Below are 18,592 nucleotides of genomic sequence, written 5' to 3'. Positions count from 1 at the left end.
AGGAGCGCCAGGCGAGTGGAGGCGCGGCTGGGGCCTCTGGCTGTAGAAAGCTGCTTGGGGGAGGAGGGGAGCTCTGTCTGGAAGGGAACAGAACGCCCCTTTGCTGCTATCAGTAGGGGTGCAAGTCTCGTCGTGAGAACGTGTCTGGGGCCAGGTCTCAGTTGGAACAGCCGTCGGAAAGGCCGGGCCTTCGAGCCCGCGTGGGTTCTTGAAGAGGCTGGCCTGCGGTGACGGTTTACTGGGAAAGATAGCCCTTAGAGAACGCGGGTCCGCCCCATCTTCTCTCCTATAAAAAAGCCTAAAGAGCATCAGGCAGGGTTTCGTTGTGGCGAAGCTGAGTCGGGCTGGGGGCTGCAAGCCAAACGGACCCTTCGGCACGGGGTTCTTGTTTCCACCTTGATGGGCGGAGGTGGAAGGGGGTTGGACAAAGTCGCTGTAGGCGCCCGAAAGACTTTCAGCGTCGGACTCGCCGGTGCCATGCAGTCTCGAAACATCAGAGCAAGCAGGTGAGGCTGGTATGTGAGAAGCGAGTGACTTGGAGAACGTAAAGGGGAAATAACGGGTGAACTGGCCCTTCGGGTTCTGGCCACAAGGTCTGTTTGGGGTCCCATGTTGTCTGGTCCCCTGGAAGGTGACCTGTTGGCAGCCTCGCCAGTTCTTCGATGTGTAGCTTTTCCTAGTTTCTTGTTAAATATTCTTTACTTAAGACGATTTAAGATAACTGGTTTTAACCAGCTTACCAAGATCCAGCATTGGAAGCAGTTTTTAAAGAGTGGAGTTGGCCCTGGACTGTGTGAAGACTAGCAAATAAAACGTCTGAGCTGTGAAGTCTTTGGTAGATTTAAACTCTGACGCCTGTTTTTAAAGAAAGTAAACTATAGTGTGTTGCTAATAGGCTAAAAACCTGATAGTGCCATTGGCTAAGATGGAAAAGAGAGCCTGACTTGTACATCTTTTATGCAGTAATCCATCTGATGTGAATTATTTTGTTAGAAATCTGTAGCTGTATGGAAGGATCTCACTTTAATAGTGGATTAACGCTAGCATGATATTTTTATGTGCCCCTATTAAAGCTTTTCTCTCTGTTTTTATATTGTAGTTGTTTAGCACTTTGACCATTGTTTGAGAGAACTAAACAAAGGAGGTAATATTGCTGTTGTCATGACTGCTTTTTAGCAAGCTTGGAGTATGTACATTTCAGAGCAACCTGTTATGGACCTGAATGAGTTCTATGTGTTATCTTTCTCTTCAGATACAAATGGAGTATCTGCTTCTGATTGTATAACTGAATTTATTTTTTCTTCATAGTAGCACATATTCCAAATAATGAAAGAAGTACAATTGAATATGTTACCACATGAGTTATCTGTTCTTTTACTAAAAACAAACCCTGATACTTGTGGATTTGGGAAATATTTTAGGAGGCAGGGATTATCCTTATGCAATAACACTAATAATGTTCCTTAAGTAATTACATTAAGTGCAAGCTTCATTTGGTTTGAGAGAATGGATTAATCCAGTAAGTAATTTTCACATTTGTATAATTTCTTATTTTTACAGATGAAAGCAAGTGACCTCAACCAGAAAGAGACATCAGTTTTACTTCAATAAGAAGAGCTTGTTTGTTGAAGCAAGTCCTAATTTTCTGTTGTTATGGCTTTATCACTCAAGGTGCTTAATAAGTGTCACTGGCAAAATGGCTTATATCCCTTATTTAGAGCTCTTGTTGATAATTGCAGCCAGATACAATATAGCAGCTATAAAAGACCAGGAACACCATCTGACAGGATCCCACCATGGGCAAAGATTAACTTCAGTTTTCAGAAAGGAATAGAAGGGATCAAGACACACTTTGGACGCTTAATAAAAGAGGTAGGCGATCATCTGAGAGGGCCAGAGGAACGTTCATTAGAGGAATACATGCTGGAAAAGACAAGAGTGGCTTGGCAGTTTCGCAGTGAAGAAGACTTGAAAAAGTGGGTGATCTCCTGTGATGCTGAAATTGGAGGGAAAAGCGAAGTGTATCTTAAACTAAGTAAAAATAACCAGTCTGCTCTGTTGTATGGGACTCTCAATACTCAAGTACCTCGAGATGGAGAGACAAGATACAGTGGATACTGCTCTATGAGATCAAAGCCACGACGTGTGAGTACAGCGTATTATTATAATATTCACTGGGCACTGGGATTCTGATAGTTAAGCCTCGTCTGGAATTATAGGTTTTAGTGAGGGGTGTTTTTTTTTTTGAAAGCATGAGAAGGGAAAATGGATTGATACTCTAAAAAATAGCTTGGTGGCCTGTCTATCTGACTCTTGTTTGCTCTAACACAGACAAATTGTAACTGAGATGGCAGCCTCCCTGAAAATGAAACCTTATCATCTCAATTTCTATATTATTAGGAAAACTATATCAGAAAAACAGACAGCCCAATCCCAAGGCCCAACTTGGTGTCTGAGCTTGCGCATTGACATAAAAGCCGCACTGCTCCGCCACTCTCAGTGGACTCACAGGAGAGCCCACACTAGTGCCCATGCATGACGAGGTGTGGCTCTCGCCAAGAGCACCTGGCTGCCATTCCCCTGACAACCCTGCCTGCAGCAGCCAATGACCACACCACTCCCCTGAAAGGCACAGGAGTGGTGAGCAGCAGCACAGCCAATGGGGAGGCTGCAATCTCTGCTGCCCACCAACACCCCCTTTGGTCAGGGAGCAGGCATCCCTGCTGGGGCAAGGAGAACAAAGGTAATATCAAAGGGGCAGACGGGTCACCCACGCTCTTGCCTGTCCAACCCCCATTTCTGATGAGGGCCAGGCCAGTGGCTGCAGCCCTGCGCCTACAAATCCCCCTCCCTGCCACGAGAAACAGGTTCCTTCTCCCTGAAAAGTGGTACCAAAACCACTGCAAAGAGTGAAGAGGGACACAGCACCCAAGATCAGTCATTGAATAGGTGTAAGGAGAATGCAGGGTGGAGCCATGCTCCTGTCCCGGGATAACACCCCCCAGAATGGAGTGATGGCCTATGGGACCAGGGAACCTGCTCCGGGGGCCATGCCCCCCCCGGCCAGATTCCCCACGTCAATTCTTGCCTCTGCAAACCGTGGAGAACCGAGCTATGGCTCACAGAAGCTCATACCCTACCACTAATTATGTGAGGCTTATAGGTGCTACTGGATTTTGCTCTTTTCCACTTCTGCAAACAGTGAAAAGGAGGGTGGTACATCCCCCCCCCAGAGGAGGAGCCCCAGAGATCCCAAGATGTCGCTCTTAGCCCTCTCCTCCCAGCAGCAACCCTCCCCCTTTCTCCTGCTTGCAGCTGTCATTTGCCTGGCTTATCAGATGCCAGCAGCTCTGTCCGTCAGAGAATGAGAGTCCTCAGTGATGCCCCACCCCAGCCTTGCCAGACATACACAGGCCACACTACAATTCCCAACCCTCTGCCTGAAGTTACGTTGAGGGGGGGGAAGGGGGCAGGGAAGCTGGGTGGACCCCGAGGTGCCACAGGACACCTGCTCCTTCTGGCAGCAGAGCCCACCCCATCCATCCCAGCTCTGAGCCAGGGATCATTTGCCAGCATGTGTGACACAACATGTGTGACATGACATCCCAAGGGGGGAGGGGGAACTGTCACCTAAGGACAATCGACCAGACAGGCAGGTTGTTGTTTTTCAACACATTTTATTAAACTGGAAATGGTGATGATGTTGCCTGGACATGTAACTTGCCAATGTCCCTCAGCTGGAAAGGGAGCAGTGGCAGTTTGCGCAGCAGTCAGAGCCGCAAAAAGCATTCCTCATCTTGCCTGGTGAGGTTGGGATGCAGGCTGCCTTGGGGAACAGTTCCCTGGGCTGGACTTGAATGGCACTCGAGGAGGATCACCAGGGGCTGGAACAGCCGTGCTCCTTGGTCTCCTTGATGAGTTGTGACCTGTTTGCAAGGGAAACAGACATGTGTGGCAAGAGCCCTGTCCGAGCCCCAGCCCAGTCTGCTACATTCTGGGAGGGTGTTCATGGGTGGGAGCAGCTGCAGCAGTTCCATTGTCACAGGTCCAGGCCACAACTGGTGATGCATGACCCTCTGGTGAGAATGTGCTGTGCATCGGAATGGTTTTATCTAGTGAAGGAGAAACCAAGGGGCCGAGCGCACTCCAGTTACGAACACCCTGTCAACGCAACCTGCAGCCGTGCTGTATCCTCTGCCAGCAGGGGTCCTGGCTGAGGGAGTCTGAACAGAGTCTCCAAATGGGTAACTCCCTCCCCTGCCCCATGGCTGCATCAAGACCAGTTTTCTGGCCAACTGTCTCTGTGGCAGGCAGTTGCTGCCACTGACCCCCCTCACTGGCAAGCCTAACCTGCAGAGGCTGGTTTTTGGGAGGATTCAGGTGAGGGGGGGGGAAGGTGGCACAAATCAGTGATTGGGGTAGCCGTTGCCCCTCCTCCTTCCTACCAGTCAGTGCTCCCTTGCCCCTTCCCGAGCTGGGACTCCAGAGTCAGATAACCTGCAAGGGGACTTTGGTGGTTGTTAGTCAAACCCGTGGGAGTGTACTAACATCCAGTTGGGGCTGCAAGCATCCCTGCCCTTCCCATCATAGGCAACCCTTCCAGGGACATCTCCTTGAGAGTATCCCCCAGTGCATGACATGTGCCATGGTGCCAGAAGAGGCTGGCTGGGACCACCCCCATATGCACACCCCACTGGCCATGGTTCTGGGAGCCAACATTGTGAAAGTGGTGCTTGGCCTCATGCAAGAGGAATGAGGAATGCAGGTGAGCACTCCCAACCTGGAGCTACTGTATTCCCACCCCCTGTTTACCAGTCAGTGTGTGATCACCCTTTCAAGTTCAGCCTCCAGAGATGGGGTACCTGTCAGGGTTCTGAAATGAGACACATCAGGCACTTGATATGGACTTTGCTCCCCGCCTTGGGTGTTAGTGTTAAGTGCTCCTCCAGTAGTGCTAAATGTCCACTCTGTGCTTTTCTTGACACCAAAATGCAATGCTGTGCTGTAAGTTTGTATGACAGGGAGCTCTGAGACAGTCCTGTGCCGCCTTTCCTACCTAATGAACCATAGGGTGGCCTGGCTGGGGTTTATGTAGTACTGGGGGGGAGCTGTGATAGGGTGCTTGGAGATGTTGTCTGCCACTGGGGAAGGAGATGACCGATTGCAGCTGTAGCCAGCATCCTGTGCTCCACTGGGCCTTTCAGGCAGGGCTGCTCTTGAGGAGGAGCATTTGGCTTTTCCTTTTGCACAGGTGCCTGTGGAGTATGCCATTATTTTTATGGAACCAGAGGAGTTAGCCATGTTAGTCTGTAGTAGCAAAATCAAAAAGAGTCCAGTAGCACTTTTAAGACTAACCAACTTTACTGTAGCATAAGCTTTCAAGAATCACAGTTCTCTTCGTCAGATGCGTGTAACAGTTATGGTGTAACTTTCTTATCTTCACCTTATTTAGAAACCATCCTTCCTCTTACTTGTATGTTTATTTTATGAACATATTCTACCTTTCTGCACTCACAAGGGCCACCAAAGCAACTAACAAGTTAAAACATACCACCTTCTCCCAGATGAACCTGCTCATTCACTCTGGTTATCTTCAGAGGCCCTGCTTTGGGTGCTCTTGCCATCTGAGGCCAGATGGGTGGCAATCCGAGAAACGGCCTTCTTGTTTGCGGCACCACCCTCCCCAGGGAAATGTCTGTTCCTCTCTATTGCTGTCTACCACTAGCTGGTGAAGATTTTTTTGTTTCATCTGTCACACCCTCAGTAGCTGTTACTGACCCTCTTCTGTTCCTTTTATTGTGTTTGTGTTGTGAAATATTTTAATACTGTTTTAAATGCTATTTTAGATTTATATGTAAATTGTTTTAAAATTGCTTTAACATAAACATCCTTTGTATGTTTATTCTAAGAGGAACTTTGTTTTGGAGAGAATAAATGCTGCCCATTGTGGAATATTCTGAATTTGTATACTACAGTGATATAAACTAAATATACCATTCTAGATTATTGCTTATTGCACTTCAGGTGTGCTGTGTTAGTGTTCCCTTCCACCAGGACAGACATCCACGTCCTGGTATAAGTGAACCCTGCTGCCTTTGAACCACTCTGTTTCTGGCAGGAGCCTCTCTAAATGATTGGATCAGATGCAGACATCCTCAGTCAGAAAACAGAATGCTACTGTTGAAGCAGTACTTCCAGTCTCAGTACCAGTACTGGCAACAGCAGAGTAACCAAATATGGATGGGACTCCATGCAATGCTCTTTGATCTCGTGCAGGGCAATAGGATGGTGAATCGGATCGTAAGGATCTCGTGGAATGTAAAATATGAATGTTTAGAGACAGTTCATTAGTCACAGCAATAGGGCTTATGAAAGAAGGAGAAAGGAGCACAAACTAAGATTCTCATCTTAGTTTAATATGCTGTGAAGGCACTCTGAAAACTTTTATTAAAGTCCTGCGAACTCAGTTCCCAAGTGGAGGGAGTTGAGTTTATCTGAATTTTGCAGTTGGTAACATGTTGAATGCAATGTTGCTTATTTTGTTAGATTTCTTTTGATCGAAAGTGGCCTTACAATTGGTCAAAGTTCAATTGTCTGCACCTGAGAATTCGTGGTGATGGTAGACCTTGGATGATAAACATCTATACAGACCCGTACTACTCTCATCAAAAGGATGATCTCTATAATTACTTTATGTTTACCCGAGGGGGTCCATACTGGGAGGAAATCAAGGTAATATAATATTTCCATGATGTTGTTGATGATATATGAATCAAGTATCCCTAGCTTGATTGTGTGTGTTGAGTGAAATTTATTAACATTTACTGCTTTGCATTGTTGTAAAATTAAATGAAACCAGATATAATGCACAGCAAACATAATTCCAAATTGATGTTTTGTTACTGCCAAAGGAGGAGAAAATATAAATACTTTCTGGGTCTTTCTGCCGTAGCTCTCAAAATCTTGTGTAAGTTTTAAGAGCTTGAGATCTAGAAAGAAACAGTACAGCTGCGGCATCGCTGTACATCTGATCAATTGCATTTTCTTTCTGGTAACTTCAGCCAACCATTTACAATATAAGTTATATTGGCAAGTGACCACTTGTCACTCTTCATGGATGCATAGAGCTGTTGTGGCTGTATTTTGAAACTCATTGCTTAGGGTAGAAATGAATCTTATTTGTGCTTATGGAGTAAATAAATAGGGTGAAGAACTCTAGTGTTAACTGTCATACTCTATTGTTATTCATAGGTATTGTAATCAAATTGGGTCCTACAAACTTTTATGGTGGTTCTGTGGGGAGAGGACCCCTTTGATTCCTGAGAAGGTTGTGTGCTGGTGATTATGGGATCCACGCAGACCAGAAAAAGTGGGATGGGAGCTGCTGTGAAGAGGCAGTTAGGCAAGATCAGGCCCTCCTCTCTATTGCAGTACCAGAAAAGCTGATAGACTGTAACCCCATATTACAAAATGGGAATCACAAACATAGTGCTATTATATTGAGTGAATATATGGCCCTGTCTTGCAGATTGCTATGGCATTTGCCTAGTTTAGGTAACAATTCTTTCTGGGAGAACACTCTAGGCACCCTGTGATTCACTGGCTTGCTAATGTTTTGTTCTGGTCTTGTATGTAATTGTGTTTTTAGTTTAAATTAATTTAGGAATCAAGCATGAACAGTAATCAATTGAGGCTGACATAGTCACCTCACTTGTGTATGTAAACTTCTTATAGCCATAGATTGGGGAATTAGATAGGAGTCTATCAGCAGCTCCTAGCCATGGTAACTAAAGGGAACCTCTGCATTTAGAGGCATCAAACCTCTGAATACCACTGAACACGAGTGCCAGGAGGCAATGTCATGGGAAGGCCTCAGTTTATGTGCTCTGTTGTTGGCCTGCCAGAGTAACTGATTGGGCACTGTGCGACAGGATGTTGGATTAGACTCTTAGTTTGTAATCCAGCAAGGCTCAAGTTCTTACATTCAAAGCTAGCACCACTGAAAAGCAGAAGATAAATATATGACTTTTACAATGATGCTTGTTACTGGTAACCTAAAATCTGCTTGCTTATAATTTCTTATTGACAGATTCCGTTTTCTAAGTTCTTTTTCTCAAGCCGGGGCAGAATCCAGGATCAGCAACATGCACTGTGGGTAGACAAGGTAAGGGTTATAATTAATAGCCTAAAGGCAATCTGAGAGTGAAGACAGGAGAGCATAAATTGCTTGCTTGTGGCAACTGTGCATCCTCTTCTGGTCATCACTCCTGCCTAGCCCTGCTGTCCTCAGACTTCTCGGAGGTGTGTGTGGTTTTTACTCAAAACCAAGATCTGCTCCCTCCCCTTCCAGTTCTATGTATACAGATATCTGTGAGAGAGATCTTGTTCCACGTTGTGTTAAACTTTTGAGAAGAAGTAGAAGAATTATGAATCCATCTTGTTTCTTCATTAACTTCTAACAGAACCCTTGACAAGACAACTGTTGGCAGTGGGGGTGAGGGGTGGGGGGATCACCTAATAGGCTGCTACTAAGCCAACCCAAATCTTGTTGACCCCCTTGTGGAAATCTTTTTTGCAGAGGAAATCTTTTTTTATTTGATAGAAGTCAACCATCTGTAATTTGTATATTCACTTCTATGGAAATGGACCCTGGTACTCAAAGGCATGTACCTTTCCCTCCACATATGAACACCTTCTATCGGTACCATCTTGGTTGGACCCATGTAGCACATCTGAGGACACTGCATCTGCTTTCCTGAACAGAGACCTGTTCCTTTCCAGGCCAGTAGCAGCAGGGCTAGTACAGTTTAGAAGTAGATCTGGAACTAGTGGAAACTGCTAGAAGCTGTTTTTAAAAGGTGGATGGAGTTTGACTTCATTTAGAGGTCTAAGGCTCTCCATTCAGTTCCAATGTAGACCATCCAGTAGGCAGTGCAGTAGATGGGGCAAGTGACGTATTAATAATCCAACTGAAAAATAAGCAGTGTGAGATATGTAAAATAGACATTGGTTCTGCCCTGCCTTATAAGGTAAATAAATCCTGAACAGTGCTGGCTTTTTTATATTTTCAAGAGGAGAATAAATATACTGCTTCTCCATCACAGTTGCCTCTGACGCCTCTTTTTCAAGAGTACAAATTGCTGATTGGGAGTTTTCCATTATGGCCTGAAATATTCCCTTTCCCCACTTTTGTATTAGACATCCCTCTTGATGAAGAGTTTGGGGAAATTCAAAAGCTTTTACTGTTTTGTGTCTTTTCGTTGATCTTAAAAAAAATGGAGTATACTGTTCTTAGAAACTAAAGCTAAAGTTAGGTTACTAAAAGTCAAAATCAAAGTTGAAGATGCCCTCTTTAATTCAGCATCTTATGATACCTCAACATGGATTTTAGATTCCTTGCATTAGCAACCACAGTAGATACAGTAATGTCTGCACGTAAATATCCTTTTATTATAGAGGAAGGTCTGTTAGATTTTTACACAGTACAGTATTTTAATCCAAAAAGTTAAAACAAATGGCACCTGCAAGGACTCATAGAGCAGGGGCAATCAGTCCTCCCTTTCTTTCGCAGCATATTTTTTTCATCCTCACCATTCAGCTGTTTCATTCGTATCTCCCTCCGTTTTCTGTCATTTGCATGCTGCCTTTTTTTCTTCATCCTTCCCTTTCACAGCTGTCCTTAGCTCATGTCTCTCAGACCCCTTGGTGTTTCCTCACCTATTCATGTTTCCCTCCCATTACCACTTACTCTTCCATCTGTTTTCTTCTGTAAGCTGATTTTTATTTAATAGTGTTTTCCCTCCTCCCCTTTTCTTGGCTTACCTTTGCCCTTTTGGATGTTGCAGCTGCCACCACCTATACAAGTTTCCACACATCTGTTTTCTTTCATGCAGATGTCACTGGTTATGGAGGGGGGGGAGTTAACCCCCAATAAGAATAAAAACACCTAAAACATGTACCCTGACCAGGGTAGTCCACCTTTGTGTATTTTTGATTCCATATAGTGAGAAATCAAGTATGTTTTTGCATTTTTTTAAGCTGTGGTATTATACAGTAAATAGTCACAGAATTGTGTTCTGGTATCAGTGACAATTTCTGCTTCTCTGTATTCATTGTTACCACATGTCGCCAGACACTTTTGGCTTCTGAGGCTTGTGTCTTTGTGAATATAGTTCTTCTGTTCAGTGAGAAAACAGAGTTGCACTTACCAGTAACTGTTGTTCATTGATGTCTTCTGTGCAGTCCCACATGGGACTGTGCATGCGCAGACCTGCCAAACAGTTCCTGTTTTGCTGTTTGGCAGGCCTGCGCATGCGCAGTTCCATGTGGGACTACATAGAAGATGGACAATGAACCAAAATTCTTAACAATTGATTTTGGAAGCCCAAATGTGGAAAAACTGCCTCTCTCTCTCTCTCAGCTGTGGACTATATAACTGCTGGCTTAGATTTTAACCCCTGGCTGAGCTTCTCAGGGTCCAGTAAACCTAAAACACTACTTGATTGGCTGATGAAGCACTAGCCCAAGGCTTAAATGGAGTAAAGTAATCAGAGAGCCCAAACAGTAACCATAAATAGAAATTTATTAAAAGAATAATATGGCATTTCACAGTGGGACAGTTAGCAAGTCTCAGTGAGAAATTACTCTCCCACAGGATTGTGAGCAAGTCACCTGACCGGAGCAGGTATATTTGTGTGTGAGAGAAAAGACAGGTCAGAAGAAGAAAGCAAGTTCAGAGTCCTGAGAGCCAACAAAGAATTTGACACAGGTGTGAAAGATCCAGTGATATGGGCAGCTAGTAGACCCAAGGGAAGAGAAGCTGGGGCATGTGCTGTGTACCAAATGAAGGAAGCTCTAAGAGAACAGGATTCAGTCTCCAGTTGTACTGCAAGCAGACCACAGCATAAAAAGAAAACATTATTTTGATTTTCAGCGTGGAAACAAAGAGGTGTGTGAGTTAGTGAGAGAGAATGCACCAGATGCCCAGAGATGCAATCACGGGGGGAAATGCATTTGTAATGTTAAACTGAGATAATGCATAAAAGTAAATCAGAGGCAGTCTTGGAAGTTTTCAGCTTCACTTTATGAAAGTAGTATTTATGGTCAGATGTACACAAAAGTCTTCCCCATAGCAGTCTTTTATAACCTCCAAGTCACTTCTGAAAATCAGGGAACCCTTCAGCAGTACCATGCATGAACAGTGGCATGTATATGACAACACTTCATCCAGTGAACAAAAATACCTTCTTATATCTACAGGACTTTGGATCTAAACTAGTGTTTAGTCGATGGTGTTAAGGCCACTTTATTTAGATGTGTATGGGGGAATCTTAGTTTAGGGTTCCATAACATTAAACCTAAGAATTCATAATTGATTGACTGTTGCAGTTAGTAGTAAATTTTTTAGAGGAATAAAACCTGCATTAATTAAAAGTAACTTTGTCTTTTTTAAACAGATCAGTACTCTTGGATTCACTTTAGGTGACAAAGTAGATGGTCCATTCCAGCTGGAGATCGACTTCATTGGATTGGCCAGAGACAGAGCACATATAGAAGAATGTGCCTATGAGATATATGAAAAAAATCCTAAGTAGAACAGCACCTGGAGGGAAGTTATTCATCTGGAGTATGGAAGCTTTTACATTTGTCCTGTAGGAGGTGGATGTTTATACTGCTGCACTCTGCTGCAGTCCCTGTACGGAAATCTAATCTGACTGAAAGAGATTAGTCTGAGCAAAAGCAGCCATCAGGAAAACTCAGTCCTTTGAAATGATTTAGGACCACCCCAGTAGAGTTTAGCTCAGCGTAAGACATAAAACTGTACTGGTTGAATTAGTTTGAGGCACCTTTGTTATTAGCTTAGTGCATCAGATTCATCCTTATTCAATTGTAATTAGAATGGTGTATGTATTGTGTCAAATAAATGGAATCTTCTATCTGAAAGCTTTAGAATGAGCTCAGAATATGACTTTCTTTGAAGGTGATCACTCCAGTGTTTTACTGGCTTGTTAATAAGGGTGAGAGGTGGAAATTAAATTGAATGCTTTTTTTTCTCACCTGCACACAAAGGTTAACTCTTGTAAATGCATCCAACCTATTTTGTTTTGCCCGGTTAAACTTATCTTACTTTAAACTAAGTTAAGACATTTATGGGGAAATATTTGCAAGGGCAGTGATGTCTTGTTGTGGCTTACTGTTAATTCCTTTTAAACTTATGTGGTTTGGATCTCTCATAAAACCTCTGCTGCAAGAAGGGATTTCTGTCAGTGGAATTAAGCTTCACCATCCACAGCAGACCAAATGACACCTGAAATGTTGTTCCTAGAAGAAAGAGGACCTGCCCATCAGAAACAGCAGGATAGGGGCGTTGGAGGTCTGCTAAGTAGAGAGGTGTGGTGAGAAAAAAATGTTATCTTGGATCTGGGCTTTCAGCAGAGGTACTGTGATTGTTTATTTCTGGGTAGGACATTATCAGTTCAAGGTTCAGATCTGTGGGTTTTTGGCTTCTGGGTTTTGAGACCATACTTTCAATGGGGAATGCATATGAGGGCCCAGGGCAGCTGTTTATAAAGATGGCACCAGATGTGCACAACAGTCCTTCCTCTTACCCAAAGACCCCCAATTTTATGAACCACCCCCATAGGTACCTCTGCACAGGTGCACTTTTCTCTACTGATTCCTAAAATAACTGTCAAGGGGTTGCCTAGCCAGGAGAGCACTGGCTAGCCACCAGCATTAAGATAAGACCACCCTGTCTGCATTCATTTCATTTTCTTACTGTGACTAACCATGCTAAAAGGATGCATTTGCCATTCTTCCTTCCAAGGACCTCCAGTACTTTTGAGTCCCTGAACAAGGTGCCCCCAGCCAACATACTTCTAAAAAAGGGCCTGTCCCCACAATAAAGAGAAAGAAAATAGTATCTGTGGCTTGTCTCCAAAGGTCATTTGCTGGGAGAGCTGTGTGCTCTTCCTTTTCAAGGACCTGTTTAGAATGAAGAAAAATGAAATGCCGTTGCCCAGGAATGGAAGATTTGTACTCACCGTGAAGCTTCCTTTCTTGGTGGTCCAGGAGTGGGGCAGTCATCACTAGTGGGTAGCTCCTCCTCCAACTCTTTCGCAGGGGCCGGACAAAAACTTGCGATCCTTTGGGGGAGGGGCTCCCAGGAGTCCTCAGTTCCTTTTCAAGCCCCGTCCACTTCACCACGGTTCCATAACATTCGGCCTCTTCCTGTTATACAGAACTAAAGTAACAACTGATCAACATGATCCATCCAACGGAAAACCTCAACTGTGGAAAACCCCCATATTGAAACAATATCTTAACCTCAGATATACTGAACTCCCAATTCCCTTTTCTTTCTTCTTTTTTCTGGTTTTTTTTTTTTTTTTTTTTTTTTTGTGTGTAAATGTAGGGCGGGATACTGACTGCCCCACTCCTGGACCACCAAGAAAGGAAGCTTCACGGTGAGTACAAATCTTCCATTCTCTAGTGGTCCGGAGTGGGGCAGTCATCACTAGTGGGATATACGTCTAGCAGTTTTTCCCTCAGGGTGGGTATTCTTCTAGTCTAGAACCTGTTGTAACACCCTCCTGCCAAAAGCCGCCTCCGCAGAAGCCAACTGATCTATTCTATAGTGTTTGGTGAACGTATGCACAGACTTCCAGGTTGCTGCCTTGCATATCTTCTCTAACGAGGGGAAAGATCTATAAGCGGCCGAAGTGGCCGCCCCTCTGAGGGAGTGAGCCTTAATCCCCTCCGGGGGCGAAAGGTTCCTGGACTTGTAAGCCAACTCAATACACTCCCTAATCCACCTGCTCAGTGTAGAAGGGGAAACCTTCTCCCCCATAGAACCACTTTTGAAGGAGACAAACATGCCCTCCACCTTACGGAAGGAGTTCGTTCTATCTAAATAGAAGCTAAGGGCCCTTCTGACATCTAACTTATGCCATTCCTTTTCCTTCTGATGTTTGGGGTTGGCACAGAAAGAAGGCAGAACAATGTCTTCCCCCCTATGAAAGGAAGAATTAACTTTCGGTATGAAAGCCGGGTCTGTCCTCAAGACTACCCTGTCCTGGTGGAAAACACACAGCTCCCCATTCACTGAGAGGGCCCCTAACTCTGAAACCCTCCTAGCCGAAGTCAGCCCTACTAGGAAGATAGTCTTGAGAGTCAAAATCTTTAGAGAGCAGGTAGCCATTGGTTCGAAGGGCTCCTTGGTGAGAGCCTTTAGCACTATGTTAAGGTTCCATGTCGGGAAACGATGGACTCGAGGTGGGTTTAGCAGCATGGTCCCCCTCAGGAATCTTTTCACATGCGGGTGTGAGGTGAGAGAGGCACCAGACTTGGAACCTCTGATGGCCGAGATTGCCGCTACTTGTCGCTTGAGGGTACTAGTACTTAGTCCTTTTTCCAGTCCATCCTGTAGAAAAAGGAGAATCTGTTTCACCGGTGCCGAAGTGGGGTCCTGGCCTCTACGGTCACACCAAGTTGCGAACGATCTCCAAGTCTTGTAGTAGCTTCTGTTAGTAGAACCCTTCCGTGAAGCCAACATGGTGGTAATCACCTTTTCGGAGTAACCTAACTCTCTAAGCTGTCCATGTTCAAACACCAGGCCGTCAGCTTCAACGATGCCGGATTCGGGTGCTGGATCTCCCCTTGGGACAACAGGTCCTCTCTGAGTGGCAGAGTCCACGGATCCGAAGAAGACAGTCTCATTAGGTCCTGGAACCATGGCCTCCTTGGCCAGAATGGTGCGATCAGGATAACAGTCGCCCTTTGTTCCAGGACCTTCTGTAGCACCTTGGGTATGAGTTTCATCGGAGGGAAGGCGTATAGGAGCGTTCGTGGCCACTCCTGGCTTAGTGCATCCGTTCCCTTCGCACCCTGTTCTCTGAATCTCGAGAAGAATTGTGGTAACCTCCTGTTGGCTAGTGTGGCAAATAGATCCATTTTTGGGGTACCAAATCTGTGGCAGATCAGGGAGAAAACCTGTTTGTTCAGTGTCCATTCCGCCTGGTCCACTGTGTTTCGGCTCAGCCAATCTGCCACTACGTTTTTCTGTCCTGCTATGTGGCTTGCCTTTAGTGACCTGATGTTTCTTTCTGCCCAGAAGAATATCTCGTTCGCCACTGCCATCAGATGTTTGGACCTCGTGCCTCCTTGCCTGTTTATGTAGGCCTTTGTTGTCATGTTGTCGGTGTTCACCAGGACATCCTTGTCCCTTAGATCGTCTGTGAACTCCAGCAACCCGTTTCTCACCGCCTTGAGTTCCAATAAATTTATGCTGGCCTCTCTTTCTTCGTGGAGCCACACTCCCTGTGTCATCCTGTCCTTGGTGTGTGCTCCCCACCCCGTCAGGCTTGCATCCGTTGTCATTACTATTCTGGTTGGTTCCCTGAGCGGAGAGCCCTCCGTGAACCTGGCTGGGACCAGCCACCATCCCAGTTCCCTGGATAATGTTTGGGGAACTTCCACAAGTCTGTGCCACCGATGAGCTATGGCCGTTTGATGGGGACGCAGGAACCTCTGCAGAGGTCTGGTATGAAACCTGGCCCACTGTAGAGCATCCTGGCAAGAGACCATCATGCCTTGAAGCTTGGCCAGTTGCGAAATCTCCACTCTTTGTTTTGCTAGTATCTCCCTCACCAGTGAGAGAAGTTTTATCCGCCTTTCCTGGGACACATAGGTTTTTCCCACAACCGTGTCCACTATCATACCCAGGTGAACAATTTTCTGTGAGGGTATAAGGATGCTTTTCTGGCGGTTTATGATAAAGCCATGACTCTCCAGACAGCTGATCGTCGTTGTAACCGCCATCTCCGCTGATTGAAAGGATGGGGCCTTTATCAGTATGTCGTCGAGGTAAGGCGACAGGGCTATACCTTGGACTCTGAGGAAGGCCACCAAGGTGACCAGTACTTTGGTAAATACCCTCGGAGATGATTTCAGGCCGAAGGGAAGGGCTCTGTACTGATAGTGCCTCCCATTGTAGGCGAAACGCAGGTATTTTCTGTGGTCTCGTCGAATAGGGATGTGTAAATAGGCCTCTGACAGATCTATAGATGCAAGGAAGTCCCCCTGCTGAATGGCCGCCGTGGTAGACTTCATCGTCTCCATTTTGAATTTTCTGGATCTTATGTGTAAATTCAGCCATTTGAGGTCTAGAATGGCCCTGACTTCTCCATTCTTCTTCGGAACGGTGAAGAATATTGAGTACACGCCCTGCCTCCTGTCCCGTTGTGGCACAGGTTCTATCGCCTTGATCTGCAAAAGATGACTGATGGCTTCTTTTATTTCCCAGTGCTTCGTCTGAGACCGGTTTCGAAATACTTGGATGAAGCGTCTGCGAGGTGTTTCCTCCAATTCCAAGGAATAGCCCGTGGATACTGTTTCCAGTACCCATTGGTCTGATACAGTCCTTGCCCATTGTGACGCGAAGGTTTGAAGGCGTCCCCCAACTTGCTCCACCGTCCCGGGGTGCAAGTAGTCATGCTTGGTTATTTTTCTTCTGAGCTTTGGGCTGGAAGGAAGACTTCCTGAAGGCAAAAGATCTGTTGTCTGATCTGTGTCTAGGTTGCCATCGGCTTTTAAACGGTCTGTCCGTTTGTTGTCTGGACGGTCTTTTGAGATCCCGAAAGGACTGTTTCCATTTATACTTGGGGTCTTTCTTCTTCGAAGGAAGAACTTTCTTCTTTTCTGCATTTTCTACCAGGTACTTGTCCAGGGCATCGCCAAACAGCTTCTCTCCCGAATATGGTATCGCTGCCACCTTGCTGCGAGCTGGGGGGTCTGCGTCCCAATTCCTCAGCCACGTGTTACGTCTTGCCGCGACATTGAAACCCATAGCCCTGGAGGACATCTGGAAGGAGTCTAGGGTGGCGTCCGCTGCGAAGGCCGCTGCCAGGGCTATCTTTTTGACCTCATTCTTTATCTCCTTCGGCACTTCCCTGCCAGCTGCTGCTAAGTCCGAGGCCCAGGTGTATGCTGCCCTCGCAAACAAAGACCCAGTAGCCGATGATCTCAGGGAAGCCGCAGATGCCTCAAAGTCTCTGCGCAGGGCCTGCTCAATTTTCTTATCGGAGGGATCCTTTGGCATGCCCTCCGCGTCCATAGGAAGTACCGAGGTGGTCGCTAGGCTAGTGACCGGATCGTCTACCATAGGGAGTTTGATTTTCTTTGCATCATCTGGACCTAGGGAGTAAAACTTGTGGAAGATGGATTGATAGAGTTTTGGCTTTGCCGGGTTATCCCACTCCGTCCTCAGTACTTCATGGAAAATTGCAGGTAGAGGCACCCCTGATGATTTGGGCCCCATCTTTGGAAGCGCTCTCTCTAGTCCTTGAGGGTAGGGGGTTGATGTCCCTGACTTTTCTGAGGCCGCTGTAGGTATTTCTAGGGTTCTTAGTACCTTTGCCAGTAATTTAGAATACATATCAGGTGGGAAGAGCCTAGGTTGAATTTTATCCATATCCACCTCCTCTTCCTCTGATAATTCCCCTTCTTCACTCCCTGATGATTGAGTAGATAAATCTGAACTCCCCTGGGATTCCTCTGACTCACTGGATAGATCATCTGGCCACTCTCTGGGCTTTCTCTTTTTTGCTTTAATTTGTGTGGAAGACTGTAGTTTCCTCTTCCCTTTAGATGAGCTAGGTTCTTTTCTCTCTCTTTTGTGTTTAGCTGAATGGCCTTTAAGGTCCTTAACAGCAGTATCAATTCCTTTTTTAATTTCTGCCTGCAGCCAGGCCAGGATATTTGCTTTGGCCTCGGGACCTGCAAGGTCAGGGTCACTACTTCCTGAGGGCCCCCCTTGGATAGAGTGATGCTGTGATAATCTTTCTGGGGAGTGCATAGAATTAGAGTCTGACTCCACTTGCTTTTCTTTGTTACTGGCCTGGGACGCCATTCCCGCCAAAAAACCTTCCTCCTAAAGTGAAAGTAAGCGTGGGCGGGAATTAGAGAAAAAAACGTCTGCATTTTCCTAATCTCCAAGTCAGCAACAGGTCTACCCATTCCAAACACAGAGGGGACCCTGTAGCTTCTAGAGCCACTCCGTTTTCCCCTATTTCACTCATAACCACCCAGGCTCTAAGGAAAAGCCCTCCTGGTTCAATCGTCCCCCCCCCCCCGCTTCTCTGAGGCTAAAAACCTCTCCGCGGGGTTTTACTCACCGCTCCGTGCGTTTGGCGCGATTTTAAGAGGCCTCCGCCGTCCTGAAGCTCCTTGGCTTTTGAGGAACGCGCGCGCGCGCGCGCGCAGCGTCGATCCCCGCCGCTTTTTTCCAAGCCTCTACAGGAACCGGGTCCTAGCAAGCTAGGATCGTCGGTCCTGTGCTCGCTTTCGCGGCCGCTTCGCCGCCGTCAGCCAATCCGGCCGGGGGGGGGGGGTGGAGGACTGAGCCTTCCTTTCCCCAGCGAGCCCGCGCCTGAACGATTGTCCTTCAAGTTGTAAGATCGCAGCTCTTCAGAGCTCAAGAGTCCGTGTCCGCCTGCCGAGCAGGGCCGGAAAAAACTGGGGACTCCTGGGAGCCCCTCCCCCAAAGGATCGCAAGTTTTTGTCCGGCCCCTGCGAAAGAGTTGGAGGAGGAGCT

General features: G+C 46.2%; 1 protein-coding gene across 1 annotated transcript; it reads left to right on the top strand.

Moving 5' to 3' along the window:
- NDUFAF1 (NADH:ubiquinone oxidoreductase complex assembly factor 1) lies at positions 1-11,946 on the top strand. Its single transcript, XM_054971042.1, has 5 exons — positions 1-506; positions 1,561-2,145; positions 6,547-6,732; positions 8,090-8,164; positions 11,457-11,946. Exons 2-5 carry the CDS (start codon positions 1,654-1,656, stop codon positions 11,592-11,594), a joined length of 891 nt encoding a protein of 296 aa, XP_054827017.1. The 5' UTR covers positions 1-506; positions 1,561-1,653; the 3' UTR covers positions 11,595-11,946.
- The last annotated feature ends 6,646 nt before the right edge of the window (positions 11,947-18,592 follow it).

This window comes from Eublepharis macularius, chromosome 2 (assembly GCF_028583425.1).
Source record: "Eublepharis macularius isolate TG4126 chromosome 2, MPM_Emac_v1.0, whole genome shotgun sequence".
Taxonomy (NCBI): Eukaryota; Metazoa; Chordata; class Lepidosauria; order Squamata; family Eublepharidae; genus Eublepharis; species Eublepharis macularius.
The sequence above is the reverse complement of the archived record's forward strand: the minus strand, read 5'-3'. Positions and strand labels throughout refer to the sequence as shown.